Source organism: Schistocerca americana, chromosome 4, assembly GCF_021461395.2.
Source record: "Schistocerca americana isolate TAMUIC-IGC-003095 chromosome 4, iqSchAmer2.1, whole genome shotgun sequence".
NCBI lineage: Eukaryota > Metazoa > Arthropoda > Insecta > Orthoptera > Acrididae > Schistocerca > Schistocerca americana.
In genome coordinates this window covers 233326338-233342814 of record NC_060122.1, presented here as the reverse complement: position 1 = coordinate 233342814, position 16477 = coordinate 233326338, and the positions used below count along the sequence as shown (strand labels likewise).

Here is a 16477-nt window from a genome sequence, read left to right as displayed (position 1 = left end):
TGTAGAGAGCTAGAGAAGAGAACACGAAAATCTCACGCGACGCGCATGGGCTATAGCTCATGTAGTCTTGTAAAGCTGTTTGTGGCTGTTTCCCAACTTACTAGACCACAAGTCTCTTGTATAAAATTCTTCGTTTCGACTTCCACTACCTAGCTATACTACGTTGTAAACAATAATCGTTTACACCCTATATATACTTCACGTTGTCTCTGAGTTCGTAGGCGAAGTAGAGGCTTTATGGGAGCATAAAATAAAATGTGGTTTTCTCATCATACTTGCATTACACGCTTAGTAAAAATTAGGTTTTTATGTTGCATTATTAAGGTTAATGCAGCAATAATAATAATAATTAAATTCGCAGTAATAAAGTTTATGGTTTGAAAGCTCCTTCTACACAAATGTTTTTGAGATAATAAGTATATAGGATTTTATGGCAATCTATGTCTTTTCAAATGGAGAGGCACCGCTTTTCCTATTGAGCCAAAATGACCCACAACACACCATTTTTTATGTAATTTACGTAACTATAAAATACTTTTTGATTACCGGTCGTGGACGCTGAATAGCCAGACCCAAGTGCAAGAACAGTTTGGAACACATGTAAAATGGGCGAGCGCTGTGAACGAAACGAATAACTGGATACTGAAATAACTAGGATCAGTCGGCAGTGGAACTAAGACAAGTGGTCATGCGAAGAACGACGAGTGCGGCCGAGGGAGACCGAGACTGAGACGAGCACGCGACCGAGGCTGGAACGAGAACTGCCGAAGTGACCGCCGCGACCGAAGTGAACTAGTGAACTATGAACCGATCGTTCCTCGTTCCCGAGAACTATAAGTAGACCGCCGCGACCGAAGCGAACTATGAGTCGATCGTTCCTCGTTCCCGAGAACTATAAGCAGACCGCCGTGACCGAAGTGAACTATGAACCGATCGTTCCTTCGAATTCGTTCCTCGGTCCTTTCGTTCATCTTGGTGAACCGTTCCTTTGCACCCGTTCGTTCGCGAACTACCCATCTCTAACACTGATGTAACTGGTCTTTTATATCCAGGATACTGGCGTTGAGATGAAGTTGCCGTCGAAAATGGCCCCACACATGTACTGTGTGGGGCAGAGCTGGGGGACTTGCTGGCCACGGGACTGACTACCTCAACATCACACAGATAGTTCAGAAACACATGTGCCATATGTGGACGACCGCAGTGCTGTTGAACAATAGCTCCATATTACTGTCACATGAGAGATAGGACACCAGAACACTGTATGTTCAGGACATACAGTTGTGCAATCTTAGCTCCCTCAACCACAATCACTATGACCTAAAGTCAAACGCGGTATCTCCCCACATCATGTTGCCGCAAATAACATCACTTTGTCTCTCCAAAGTATTATGAGAATGGGTTCCCTCTTAAGGTCGCCACTATATTTGCTGAGGATGATCAGCTGGAGTAGTGGAGAAGCGCGACTCGTTGCTGTAGGTAGTGCGACACCATCCATAAGCAGTCTACGCTGCTCGGTCTCAGTAGCACTCGAGACGAATCGGTTTGTATTGCAGTGTTAATGGCACTCTACGCATAGTCTAATGTAGCTGCTACTAGTCTCCGACACATACGCGTGATGACACAGAATGTGACGGGGAGTCCATCCTTGGACGGCAGACACAGATGTGGAAGGGTTACGATGACCTTGGTGTACAGTGTGGCGACCCTCCCTTTTGGTGGTCAGACGTGTCCGATGGGAATCTTGGCGGCGAGTATTGCTGCCATCAAGTTCCCATGCAGTCGAACATCACGCCACTGTCACATCCGAATGCCCCACAAATCAGGATATTGGACAGTTCGATCAGCCAGCCAACTGGAGACCCACAATGAGGCCTCTCTTCAAACTCTGTCAGGTGCTGATAACGTTGTCTCACAGGAGTACGCGGCATCTCCGTGTCCTTCAGAGTGATCAAACGTTTTTTCAAGCCTCTTATGTACCCTACCAGGCCTGGAAAAAACACGAACCATACGTTTTCTGGTGGTCGCTCTGCATTTCATAGAGAACTGCAATTCTAAGCATTTACATATCCGCTGATGATGTGTACGTGTACGAAGTTACATTGAGGTTCGACCATGTTTTCTGGGTGCTTCACGCTTTTTTGTCAGATGTATAATTGTCGTGGGTCAAAAAGCTTTAAAAATACGTAGTGTGACGCATTAAATGATAAAGACAGTTACATGAAATTTTTTTAGTTGTGAATAACAGTTCTGCAGACTAGTAAATGCGAGGAAAGCGTACATGAGGTGCCAAAAAAAAAAACACCGACAAGCTTTAGGGACAGATTCCAAAAGAAGAAAAAATACATGGGGATTAAAGCGCATGCCTTAAGAGATATGAACACTTGTTCATCTTCGATTTTATGAAACACACCTCTTCTACTGCAAGATAATTGTTTTTCATGTTTTGGAAAGTGGTAATATGGACCACATCAAGACAAAAATGCATTATAACCATGACCCGAAAGTCCATACCGTACGAGCTATGAGCACTTGTTCAGTAGAAGCCGGCCGCTTCAGTCGTCGGCCGCTTGTGGCCGTGCGGTTCTAGGCTCTACAGTCTGGAACCGCGCGACCGCTACGGTCGCAGGTTCGAATCCTGCCTCGGGCATGGATGTGTGTGATGTCCTTAGGTTAGTTAGGTTTAAGTAGTTCTAAGTTATAGGGGACTGATGATCTCAGATGTTAAGTCCCATAGTGCTCAGAGCCATTTGAACCATTTGAACCGCTTCAGTCAGGAACCGCGCGACTGCTATGGTCGCATCCTGCCTCGAGCATTGATGTGTGTGATGACTTTAGGTTTGTTAAGTTTAAGTTGTTCTAAGTTATAGGGGACTGATGACCTCAAATGTCAAGTCCCATAGTGCTCGGAGCCATTTGAACCATTTTTTTTGTACAGTAGAAGAGATGTGTTTCACACTAACGAAGATGTACCGGATGATCAAAACGTCAGTATAAATTTGGAAACTTAAAAAACCACGGAATAATGTAGATAGAGAGGTAAAAATTGACACACATGCTTGGAATGACATGGGGTTTTATTAGAACCAAAATGCAGGATGTCGCTCCACCCGATATTGCTAGACGCGTGAAAGATTTCCTGCGCGCATCCGTTGGTGATGATCGTGTGCCGCCACTTTCGTCATGCTTGGCCTCCCAGGTCCCCAACCTCAGTTCGTGCGATTATTGGCTTTGGGGTTACCTGAAGTTGCAAGTGTATCGTGATCGACCGACATCTCTAGGGATGCTGAAAGACAACATCCGACGCCAATGCCTCACCATAACTCCGGACATGCTTTACAGTGCTGTTCACAACATTATTCCTTGACTACAGCTATTGTTGAGGAATGATGTTGGTCATATTGGGCATTTCCTGTAAAGAATATTATCTTTGCTTTGTCTTAATTTGTTATGCTAATTATTGCTGTTCTGATAAGATGAACCGCAATCTGTGGGACATTTTTTGAACTTTTGTATTTTTTTTTTACTCTGATAAAACCCCATGTCATTCCACGTATGTGTGTCAATTTGTACCTCTCTATCTACATTATTCCGTGATTTATTCAGTTTTCAAATTTATACTGACTTTTTGATCGTCCGATACAAGTGCTCATACCTCTTAAAGTACGCATTCTGGAGCCCATGTTTACTGGACTTTTTTACTTATTTCTTTTTAAGGAACCTGCCCATAAAGCGTGTCGGAGTTTTTTGGGGACGCACTGAATATTGCCTGTAAGAGTAGTTGTACCAAATTTGTCCGTAACATTTTATAAAGAAATACGTATCTAATGGTTGAAAATTTTCTTCTCTTCTCTTCTCTCTCTCTCTCTCTCTCTCTCTCTCTATCTATCTATCTATCTACACTAATGGCCATTAAAACTGCTACACCACGAACATGACGTGCTACAGACGCGGAATTTAACAGACAGGAAGAAGATGCTGTGATATGCAAATGATTTGCTTGTCAGAGCATTCACACAAGATTGCCGCCGGTGGCAACACCTACAACGTGCTGACATGAGGAAAGTTTCCAACAGATTTCTCATACACAAACAGCAGTTGACCGGCGTTGCCTGGTGAAACGTTGTTGTGATGCCTCGTGTAAGGAGGATAAATGCGTACCATCACGTTTCCGACTTTGATAAAGATTGAATTGTAGCCTATCGGGATTACGGTTTATCGTATCGCGACATTGCTCCTCTCTTTGGTCCAGATGCAATGACTGTTAGCACAATATGGAATCGGTGTGTTCAGGAGGGTAATACAGAACGCCGTGCTGGATCCCAACGGCCTCGTATCATTAGCAGTCGAGAGCATCTTATCCACATGGCTGTAACGGATCGTGGAGCCACGTCTCGATCTCTGAGTCAACAGATGGGGACGTTTGCAAGACAATAACCATCTGCACGAACAGTTCGACGAAGTTTGCAGCAGCATGGACTATCAGCTCCGAGACCATGGCTGCGGTTACCCTTGACGCTGCATGACAGTCAGGAGCGCCTGCGATGGTGTACTCAACGACGAACCTGGGTGCGCGAATGGCAAAACGTCATTTTCTTGGATGAATCCAGGTTCTCTTTACATGATGGTCGCATCCCTGTTTGGCGACAACGCACATTGGAAGCGTGTATTCGTCATCGCCATACTGGCGTACGACACGGCGTGATGGTATAGGGTGCCATTGGTTACACGTCTCGGTCACCTCTTGTTCGCATTGACGGCATTTTGAACAGTGGACTTAACATTTCAGATGTGTTACGACCCTTGGGTCTACCCTTTATTCGGTCCCTGCGAAACCCTACATTTCAGCAGGATAATGCACGACCGCCTGTTGCAGGTCTCTGTGGATACAGAAAGTGTGCGACTGCTGCCCTGGCCAGCACATTCTTCGGATCTCTCACCAATTGAACACGTCTGGTCAATGGCTCGTCACAATACGCCCGTCACTACTCTTGATGAACTGTGGTATCGTGTTGAAGCTGCATGGGCAGCTGTACCTGTACACGCCATCCCAGCTATGTTTGACTGAATACCCAGGCGTATCAAGGCCGTTAGTACGGCCAGAGGTGGTTGTTCTGGGTACTGATTTCTCAGGATCTATGCACCAAAATTGCGTGAAAATGTAATCGCATGTCACTTCTAGTACAATACATTTGTCCAATGAATACCCGTTTATCATCTGCATTTCTTCTTGGTGTAGCAATTATAATGGCCAGTAGTGTATCTATCTATCTATTTATCTACCATTCAGGTCAATGTCCCGCCGATTATCTAACCACGTGGTTATATCCAGATTTTCTGCAAATAGGATCTGACAGGACATTAGCAGACTGGCACGTCCGCTCGCAGGGAAGCAAAACTGGAAGTCGTTTTCATGACGGCTGCGTTCGACGTACCGGCGACCTGTTTACGTTGCTCTTTGCCCCGCGACCAGCCTTGCCTAACTGTTGCACGGAACTGTGTTGCTAACCTTGTTTGATTGCACTTTACATGCGGTAGCGATTTGGGGTGGCAGCGCAGACGCGGGCGCACGCGGTGGGAGTTGAACTGATGTGAGACGTGAGGTGTGACGTGCGCCAACAGGTGGCAGCGTCCCCGCGGGCTTCGAGGTGTCGGTGAGCGACGGCGCGCGCACGGCGGGCCCCTTCAACGTGACGGCGCGCGTGCGGGCCGTGTCTCTGCGCGTGGCCGCCTCTGGCGCGCTGCACGTGTTCCCGCAGCGGCGCGCCGCGCTCTCGCCGCAGCAGCTGCTGGCCACGGCGTCAGACTGGCAGGCGCCGCGGCCCAGGCACGTCGTGTACGCCGTCTCGCGCCAGCCGCAGCTCGGCCGCCTGCTCTTCGTCAGGTGGGCCCACACACGCTACCGTTTCCATGTCCTTTGTAGTACGCAAGCAAACAGTGGATGATTTGAAACCTGTTTTGTCGAGGGAAGGCAGGATTCGGTTACGATTGTGGACGGGGCCGTAATCAGTTACTATTGGTTCCCTTTCACAGTTACACACATTTATTTTTAAAACAGTAATTCCAGAAAGCAGGTGTTGACAGATGTGAAACTTACCGAACTATCAGTTTAATAAGTCACAGCTGCAAAATACTAATGCGAATTCTTTACAGACGAATGGAAAAACTTATAGAAGACGACTTCGGGGAAGATCAGTTTGGATTCCGTAGAAATGTTGGAACACGTGAGGCCATACTGACCCTACGACTTATCTTAGAAGAAAGATTAAGGAAAGGCAAACCTACGTTTCTAGCATTTGTAGACTTAGAGAAAGCTTTTGACAATGTAGATTGGAATACTCTCTTTCAAATTCTGAAGGTGGCAGGAGTAAAGTACAGAGAGCGAAAGGCTATTTACAATTTGTACAGAAAGCAGATGGCAGTTATAAGAGTCGAGGGGTATGAAAGGGAAGCAGTGGTTGGGAAGGGAGTGAGACAGGGTTGTAGCCTATCCCCGATGTTATTCAATCTGTATATTGAGCAAGCAATAAAGGAAACAAAAGAAAAGTTCAGAGTAGGTATTAAAATCCACGGAGAAGAAATAAAAACTTTGAGATTCGCCGGTGACATTGTAATTCTGTCAGAGACAGCAAACGACTTGGAAGAGCAGTTGAACGGAATGGACAGTGTCTTGAAAGGAGGGTATAAGATGAACATCAACAAAAGCAAAACGAGGATAATGGAATGTAGTCGAATTAAGTCGGGTGATGCTGAGGGAATTAGGTTAGGAAATGAGACACTTAAAGTAGTAAAGGAGTTTTGCTATTTGGGGAGCAAAATAACTGATGATGATGGAAGTAGAGAGGAAATAAAATGTAGACTGGCAATGGCAAGGAAAGCGTTTCTGAAGAAGAAAAAATTTGTTAACATCGAGTATAGATTTAAGTGTCAGGAAGTCGTTTCTGAAAGTATTTGTATGGAGTGTAGCCATGTATGGAAGTGAAATATAGACGATAAATAGCTTAGACAAGAAGAGAATAGAAGCTTTCGAACTGTGGTGCTAGAGAAGAATGCTAAAGATTAGATGTGTAGATCACATAACTAATGAGGAGGTATTGAATAGAATTTGGGAGAAGAGGAGCTTGTGGCACAACTTGACTAGAAGAAGGAATCGGTTGGTAGGACATGTTCTGAAACATCGAGGGATCACCAATTTAGTATTAGAGGGCAGCGTGGTGGGTAAAAATCGTAGAGGGAGACCAAGAGATGAATACACTAAGCAGATTCAGAGGGATGTAGGCTGCAGTAGGTACTGGGAGATGAAGAAGCTTGCACAGGATAGAGTAGCATAGAGAGCTGCATCAAACCAATATCAGGACTTAAGACCACAACAACAACAGCAATTCCAGACTCAAAATAAATAAAAAACGTCTCACGTTATTAATGAAGGAATAAAGAGCTGTGTAAATAATATTGTTTTCAGTGCATCACAATTTAGCGAATCACCATAAAATACAGATGGAGACAATGTTTAAAAATAAAACAAGCCACTGTGATCACGGCTGAAGGCCTTAAACGCCAAGAATGGCAATAAATAAAGAATGTTTAAGAACTCGCTGCAACTTACAAATTACAGGTATTGAAATATTAAAGGCAAGTCGCCGAAAACACCGCAGAAGGCGTCAGACACCAGGAATGGCAATACATAAGGTTTGAAGTCTTACTGCTAAAATACAAATACCAAATAGGATTTTTAAAAAAATGGTTCAAATGGCTCTGAGCACTATGCGACTTAAATTCTGAGGTCATCAGTCGCCTAGAACGTAGAACTAATTAAACCTAACTAACCTAAGGACATCACACACATCAATGCCCGAGGCAGGATTCGAACCTACGACCGTAGCAGTCGCTCGGCTCCAGACTGTAGCGCCTGGAACCGCACGGCCACTCCGGCCGGCTAAGATTTTAAAGCAAATGACAATCACGACTGAAAGCCTTACACGTCAGGAACGGCAATGATATAAAAAAATAGAAACCTGTTGTAAAACAGCAAATGCAATACCAAAAGTTAATTTAAAAAAAAAAAAGCGACTGATCCAGACGGTGCTCCAGGAATCGATCTCTGAGAAGGTCCGGCAGTAAACATTTTCTCCAGTGATGAGATAGGCAGCCAAGAGTTGCACTCACTTCACAAGATGGTAACTCAGACTAGCGGCAGTCTAACGAAAGACTAATGATAATCTTGTTGAAGCTACCTGACGTCCGATAAACCAAATGCAACGATGGAACAATACGCCAAAGCCGGAACCGGCGGTCTGCACTAGGTCCCCAGAATACTGTGTTTAGAGCGCCCGGAACGTGGAAGCAACCACTACCAGCTTTCCGTCCGATTCCACAAACCCGAACATCTGAACAAACAAATCCCAGTACGGAACACCAGACAAACTAACAGTAACTAAAGCCCCATTCGATTTGCGTGCGAGGCAAAAACGAAATGTAACCAACCAGAATCAGCAACCACTCGTCATTGCGGAAACAATCACAAAGCGAGCCAGAACCAAGTACCAAATGAGTGACGTCAAATTCAGCAGGCACGCAAAAGTACACTGCACTCACTGTGACAACAATGACGACGGTTGGCATAATGAAACAAATCTCTTCAGTGCTTTATTAATTCACAGTTGAGTAACCACACCGTCTAATCATTGAGCCAAGTGCTTCTAGCACAATAGGGTCTTCAAGTACTAATTGGTACACAGATCCACCAAACTGCACATGAGGGGTCTATTATAATCTGTCACAACATCAGATACGTACTACGGGCCCACACGGGTGACCGACTCCGCTCTACTAGGATTGAAATGTACTCATCTTAAAGCTTGCTGGATTCGGTTTACGACGAGGTCGTGCACCCTCTTGACCACAGCCCCAGTCCATGCGCGCCACCAGCAGTCCCAGCGTGTTCTCGCACTTCCTGGACCTGGCTCCTCCTGAGTCCCCAACCGAACTGCCACACTCACATGACACGATAAAACATCCATGTCGCCCCAAAGATAGGGCAACGCTTGCGAAACGAGTGGCGCCAGTCAAGACGAGAAGAACATAAACAACCGCAACCATCCCAACTAAATGGATACGGTCTGGTCTCCAACAGAAGGTGGAAACTGACTAACAGCACCAACACGAGCCGCAGCGCGGCTCATGGTTCATGATTAATGAATGATTCCTAGGTAGCATTATTTGTACATCACACAAGAGCAAAGTTCATCATAAGCGAAAGTCTGAATAACAAAACTAAGGCTGTTTGGTTTATTTGGGGGAGGGGATCAAACAGTCAGGTCATCGGTCCCATCGCATTAGGGAAGGATGAGGAGGGAAGTCGGCTGTGCTCTTTCAAAGGAACGATCCTGGCATTTACCTGAAGCGATTTAGGGAAATCACAGAAAGCCTAAATAAGTGGGGTTAAACCGTCGTCCACCCGAATGGAAGTCCAGTGTACTAACCACTGCGCCACCTCGCTCGGTATTAAAACTAAAATACAGGTGCGATCTGGTAGTAGTATTACGCAATCAAAATTCTCAGTGATGGCGGTAGCGGTCGTCACTACTAAGCACAAGTACACACTGCAAGTTCCATAGAAGCAATAGCAGTCCAGTAGCACCGAGTCTTGGAATGCCAGCAATGGAGGAGGTGAAGGCTCCGACATAGGTGGCTGCCGGCTAGGTATGGCTGCAGTGGAGCATCATCCTTCGTGGCTGCAGGAGTGACGTCACGACGCGGTGCTGATGCAGACTCCTGGGCTGGGCTCGGTTAGGGCTTCGTTTAATATGCCACAGGGTATCCAGTGTAAAGCCCGGAGCATGAGTGTATCCAAATGTCTGCTACTTCGTGCCACACTGCACGCGAGGAGATGCGCGGGCCGTGTGCACGCCGACGCTCGGCCTGTCTCGGCTTCTCTCGGTACTTCTCGGAATAATCGTTGCAAAGAAACATTTGATTTCGCACTGCGGTGCGGCATTTTTCGGTCGGCTCGGCTTTCTTCATCTCGGCCGAACCATGGTGTCACCGCTGTTTATACCATTCGCTGTTTGTTTGTTGTATGAAAGAAGTTTACAGATCCAGTGGAAGTCGGTACAAACAGAGGCAGTCTAGCGATCTATTGCCACAAGCCTTATAAATGAGTGGGAATCACAGAATAGAAGGACAAGAATCCTCAGTATCTGTATTGGGATATACGTCCGCCTACATAGCTAAGTTGTCAGTGTAAATGTCTGCAATTCAGAGGACCCATGTTCGATTTCATGTACTGTGGAGAATATTTTCTTGGTGAGAGGACTGATATGGGCTGAACTCAGCCTCTTGATGCCAAATGAGCAGCTACTTGACCGAATGCTGGCGGTTCCATGGTCTGTAAAACCTGCAGAAGGCCCAGGAGAGCAGTGTGATGACCACATGCCCGTCCATACTGCAGCCACATGACGCCCCAAGAGGATGACACAGCGCCCAGTAGACATCCCTTGGGCCTTTGTTGATTGGCAAGGGGCCCGGTTCTTGGTGTGAGATATACAGTAGCATATTCGATAGGTACCGGAAATTTTCTATGAAATGGCATTACAACACCACGCAGAAAAAATTTAAAGATTTAGTTGACGATAGAAGAGCAGAAAATCGATCGAAAACTTGATTCATTGATGTGTACATCAATAAGCTTTCTGTGCGAAATTTGCAGATATGAAGCACGCGATGAAATTAATGGTACAAATAGTAAATTTTCAGCGGTCTAAGGCTCTGCAGTCATGGACTGTGAGGGTGGTCCCGGCGGAGGTTCGAGTCCTCCCTCGCTCATGAGTGTGTGTGTGTTTGTCCTTAGGATAATTTAGGTTAAGTAGTGTCTTAGCCTAGGGACTGATGACCTTATCAGTTAAGTTTCATAAGATTTAACACACATTTGAACATTTCAGTAAATTTTCAGAGGTTGCACACATTATTTCACTCAGAGTTGTGTAACAGTTTCTATGGAATTAAACGAAGACTGTGGGGACTTTCTATGTTACTGCATAGTAAGTAGCTTGACTCAAGGGAGAATCCTGGAACGATTTTCCTACAAGGGTTGGAACTTAAATAGTGGCAACTATTTATTCACAATCGATACAACAGTGTTACATGTTTTCACCTGTTACTGTCTTTCAAAGTAGTCACGAGCGTTGTGCAGAACCCGTTGTCAGCGATGTATACCGTTAGCATAGCCTGTCCGTTGATGATGCGAATGGAGCGGTCTAAGGTTATGGTGATTCTCGTGTACGACAGTGATGGTGTTAGCCTAACGCATTACGTTCATCCACGGAACACCGTCAATGCACAGTGTTACTGTTCGTTTTTGGAGCATCACCTGCGACCAGCTTTGCGAAAGAAGCGGCGTTACTTTCTGTGCAATCCACCGATCATTTTGCACAACAATGCGCGGGAGCATACAGAGCAGGCTGTCGTTGCTTTGTTTGGTCGATGGGACTGGGAAGTACCGTACCATCCACAATACTCCCCGGACTGAAGTCCTTGTGACTTTGATTTGATTCGGAAGAAGAAGGAACCACTTCGTGGCATTCAGAACTGTTCCAGAGATTCGACAGGCAGTAGACCGCTCCATTCGCACCATCGACAGAACAAGCTCTGCTAACGGTATACTAAGCCTTCCACATCGCTGGCAGCGGATTCTACACAACGCTGGTGACTGCTTTTAAGGACAGTAACAGGTGCCAACATGTAACTCTGTTGTTTCGGTTGTGAATAAATAGTTGTCACTATTTAAGTGCCAACCTTCATATCTAACACCCGTTATTATTGAATTTACCAGGGGAAGAGGAAAAGAGGAACGGAAATCAGAACATCCGGAACCGATAGAAAAAAAAGAACGCCCATTTCCTTAACTCAATGGCGTTAAAAAAAGGCAGGGTTCAAAGAATTCAATGTAGTCCTGACAAAATTTGAAGGATAGTATTATAAAGGTATTGAGGCCATTGCCAATCTTACATCAGTTTTCGAGGTGTTTTCGAGATGGTTTGCCATCTCAGTTGAAACCGCCCCTGCGCAGGTAACTGATTGATCTGCTATATAATTCCGATTTAAAAGACTAATTCTTTTAGTTTAAAACTGTCCAGGAGGTCTAAGTCATTTTCCTCGTGAAGAGTATACAAGTCTCCATAATGCAAGGAAACACGGTAAAATATTCGATCAACATATGTGTCTGAAAGGAGTATTCGATTATGAAACTAAATAAATCACGATTACGTGACAACCTGGATGCGAAAATACGTGAAATTTTCTGCATCTGTCCATAATGCAAGGAAACAAGGTAAAATATTCGATCAACATATGTGTCTGAAAGGAGTATTCGATTATGAAACTAAATAAATCACGATTACGTGACAACCTGGATGCGAAAATACGTGAAATTTTCGGCATCTGTCCATGTGCCGACAATTAGTATCAGATTAAAATTATGTCTTCAGCGTACCTAAAATAATAAACTAATACTCAATATTTGTTTTGCTTGTGATCTATGTTGTTGAGAAACATGAAACGTGAAAACAAAACGTATGCAGTGCGTCTGCAACTCCATTCAGATGTGGCACTTTCGCTGTTTCCCCTCTTCTCTCTCCTCACATCCAAACAACATGGGATAGCGGTGGGTATTTGCGCAGCCAGGTGGGAGAACTACGTCATGTGAACAAGAGCACTGCTCGCGTGAATAATTCTTGGGTCAACCTGGCGTATGCTGTTGCTAGCGATCGTGCCGCGTCTTAAGTAGATCGCAGACACGAGGATATCACACATCGCTCGGTAAAGGTGTGACTTGTGGATGCAACATAGTCCCTGAGATTGCAGCGTCGCTTTCGCCGATGCCCACGTTGGTGGCACCTGGTAGAGTTTAGTGTGTTAGCTGGTGAGGTACTGTCCATCACCAGTAATGTTTCCTAAACACAAGTCGTGCTTGTCTTCCTCGGCGCAAGACTGTCTCGAGAGGAGCGCCCGCAGCACTGGAGACGACAACCCGCACATCGTGAGTGTTATGCCACAAGCAGAAGTGGCAGGCGAACAGCGGGGCACAATAGTAGCTAGAATAAAATACAGGGTGTTTCAAAAATGACCGGTATATTTGAAACGGCAATAAAAACTAAACGAGCAGCGATAGAAATACACCGTTTGTTGCAATATGCTTGGTACAACAGTACATTTTCAGGCGGACAAACTTTCGAAATTACAGTAGTTACAATTTTCAACAAGAGATGGCGCTGCAAGTGATGTGAAAGATATAGAAGACAACGCAGTCTGTGGGTGCGCCATTCTGTACGTCGTCTTTCTGCTGTAAGCGTGTGCTGTTCACAACGTGCAAGTGTGCTGTAGACAACATGGTTTATTCCTTAGAACAGAGGATTCTTCTGGTGTTGGAATTCCACCACCTAGAACACAGTGTTGTTGCAACAAGACGAAGTTTTCAACGGAGGTTTAATGTAACCAAAGGACCGAAAAGCGATACAATAAAGGATCTGTTTGAAAAATTTCAACGGACTGGGAACGTGATGGATGAACGTGCTGGAAAAGTAGGGCGACCGCGTACGGCAACCACAGAGGGCAACGCGCAGCTAGTGCAGCAAGTGATCCAACAGCGGCCTCGGGTTTCCGTTCGCCGTGTTGCAGCTGCGGTCCAAATGACGCCAACGTCCACGTATCGTCTCATGCGCCAGAGTTTACACCTCTATCCATACAAAATTCAAACGCGGCAACCCCTCAGCGCCGCTACCATTGCTGCACGAGAGACATTCGCTAACGATATAGTGCACAGGATTGATGACGGCGATATGCATGTGGGCAGCATTTGGTTTACTGACGAAGCTTATTTTTACCTGGACGGCTTCGTCAATAAACAGAACTGGCCCATATGGGGAACCGAAATGCCCCATGTTGCAGTCCCATCGTCCCTGCATCCTCAAAAAGTACTGGTCTGGGCCGCCATTTCTTCCAAAGGAATCATTGGCCCATTTTTCAGATCCGAAACGATTACTGCATCACGCTATCTGGACATTCTTCGTGAATTTGTGGCGGTACAAACTGCCTTAGACGACACTGCGAACACCTCGTGGTTTATGCAAGATGGTGCCCGGCCACATAGCACGGCCGACGTCTTTAATTTCCTGAATGAATATTTCGATGATCGTGTGATTGCTTTGGGCTATCCGAAACATACAGGAGGCGGCGTGGATTGGCCTCCCTATTCGCCAGACATGAACCCCTGTGACTTCTTTCTGTGGGGACACTTGAAAGACCAGGTGTACCGCCAGAATCCAGAAACAATTGAACAGCTGAAGCAGTACATCTCATCTGCATGTGAAGCCATTCCGCCAGACACGTTGTCAAAGGTTTCGGGTAATTTCATTCAGAGACTACGCCATATTATTGCTACGCATGGTGGATATGTGGAAAATATCGTACTATAGAGTTTCCCAGACCGCAGGGCCATCTGTTGTTGAAAATTGTAAATACTGTAATTTCGAAAGTTTGTCTGCCTGAAAATGTACTGTTGTCCCAAGCATATTGCAACAAACGGTGTATTTCTATCGCTGCTCGTTTAGTTTTTATTGCCGTTTCGAATATACCGGTCACTTTTGAAGCACCCTGTAGCTTTGTAATTGACAGATATCAGTGGAAAGGGGTGGTCTTGCTAGCTACCGCAATACGGCGAAAAAAGAGGCGTGAATGTTAAAGTGGACTTTGCACAGCTGCTTGCGCGTCTACCACTACCAACGACATTTTGTGTACATGACACTTTGGCAATGCCTCAATGTTGACGCAGTTTTGTAGACCGCTCTTGTTTTCAGTTCTTCAGCTACGGTACCGGCAGCAACATTTGGAACATCACAGTCCAAAACTACCAACGCTGCTGGCAACTGCCATGTCTCTCCTTTCACCTTAGGAAACATAGTACGAGCACGCCATGTGCTCATGTCATCGATGCAGATCGCTCCGTTTCTGGCCGTCAGCGCTTCATTGCTTTAACCCTGCTGTTATCCTTCAATCAGTACGATCCGGAAATGAGTTTGTTCGTCCATAACATTTTTATCTTTAAAAATTAGATCCAGAAATTAATTATTTTGTTTTTCTACGGATTCTACTTAGCTTAAGGCTTAAATGTATTAGTTGGTTTTCTCCTCCTAGTTATAGCTTAATATGTTACCGTTGTGTCCTTGGTGGTTATACGACACAGCTCTTTAAAAATTCGTAGTATATACACATATTGACAGCAAAATTTTATTTCTACATGAATGAGACACTTTCGTGTTCATTGCTTTTTTACACTGAAGCGCCAAAGAAATGTATAGGCACGATAACACCTATGTACGACAACAAATGTCTGGCGCAGTTGTTAGATCGTTTACTGCTCCTACAATGGCAGGTTATCAATTTATTAAGTGAGCTTGAACGTGGTGTTCTAGTCGGCGTACGAGCAATGGGACATAGCATCTCCGAGGCAGCGATGAAATGGGGATTTTCGCGTACGACAATTTCACGAATGTACTGTGAATATCTGGAATCTGGTAAAACATCAAATCTTCGACATCACTGCAGCCGGTAAAAGATTCTGCAACAACGGAACAAAGACGACTGGAGAGAATCGTCAAACGTGACAGAAGTGCAACCCTTCCGTAAATTGCTGCGGATTTCAGTGCTGATCCATCAACAAGTGTCAGCGGGCGAACCATTCAACGAAAAATCATCGATATGGAATTTGGAGCCGAAGGACCACTCGTTTACCCTTGATGACTGCACGACACAAAGCTTTACGCCTCGCCTGGGCCCGTCAACACCGACATTGGACTGTTCACTGGAAACATGGTGCCTGTTCGGACGAGTCTTGTTTCAAATTGTATCGAGCGGATGTACTGGTACGGGTATGGAGACAATCTCGAATCCATGGACGCTGAGTCCCAGTAGGAGACCGTTCAAGCTGGTGGAGGCTCTGTAATGGTGTGGGGCGCGTGCAGTTGAAGTGATGAGGGACCCCTGATACGTCTAGATACGACTCCGACGGATGACACGTACGTAAGCATCCTGTCTGATCTCCTGCATCCATTCATGTCCATTGTGCCTTCCGACGGACTTGGGAAATTCCAGCATGACAATGTGACACACCACACGTCCATAATTGCTCCAGGAACACTGTTCTGAGTTTAAACACTTCCGCTGGCCACCAAACTCACCAGACGTGAACACTATTGAACATAGCTGGAATGCCATGCAACATGCTGTTCAGAAGAGATCTCCACCCCCCTCGAACTCTTACAGATTTACAGAAAGCCCTGCAGGATTCATGGTGTCAGTTCCATCCAACACTACTTGAGACATTCATTAGTCCAGTCCATGCCACGGCGTGCTGCGGCACTTCTGCGTGATCACTGGGATCCTACACGATATTAGGCAGGTGTACCAGATTTTTTGGCTCTTC

The 16477-nt window shown here is 45.5% G+C and overlaps 1 protein-coding gene across 1 annotated transcript in view; it reads left to right on the top strand.

Annotated features, from left to right (window-relative positions):
* LOC124613370 (chondroitin sulfate proteoglycan 4) overlaps positions 1-16477 on the top strand; it is a 553335-nt gene that overhangs the window by 490737 nt on the left and 46121 nt on the right. The window contains exon 20 of the mRNA XM_047142070.1: positions 5623-5884. Coding sequence (XP_046998026.1) covers positions 5623-5884 — 262 coding nt within the window. The remainder of the gene's footprint in view (positions 1-5622; positions 5885-16477) is intronic.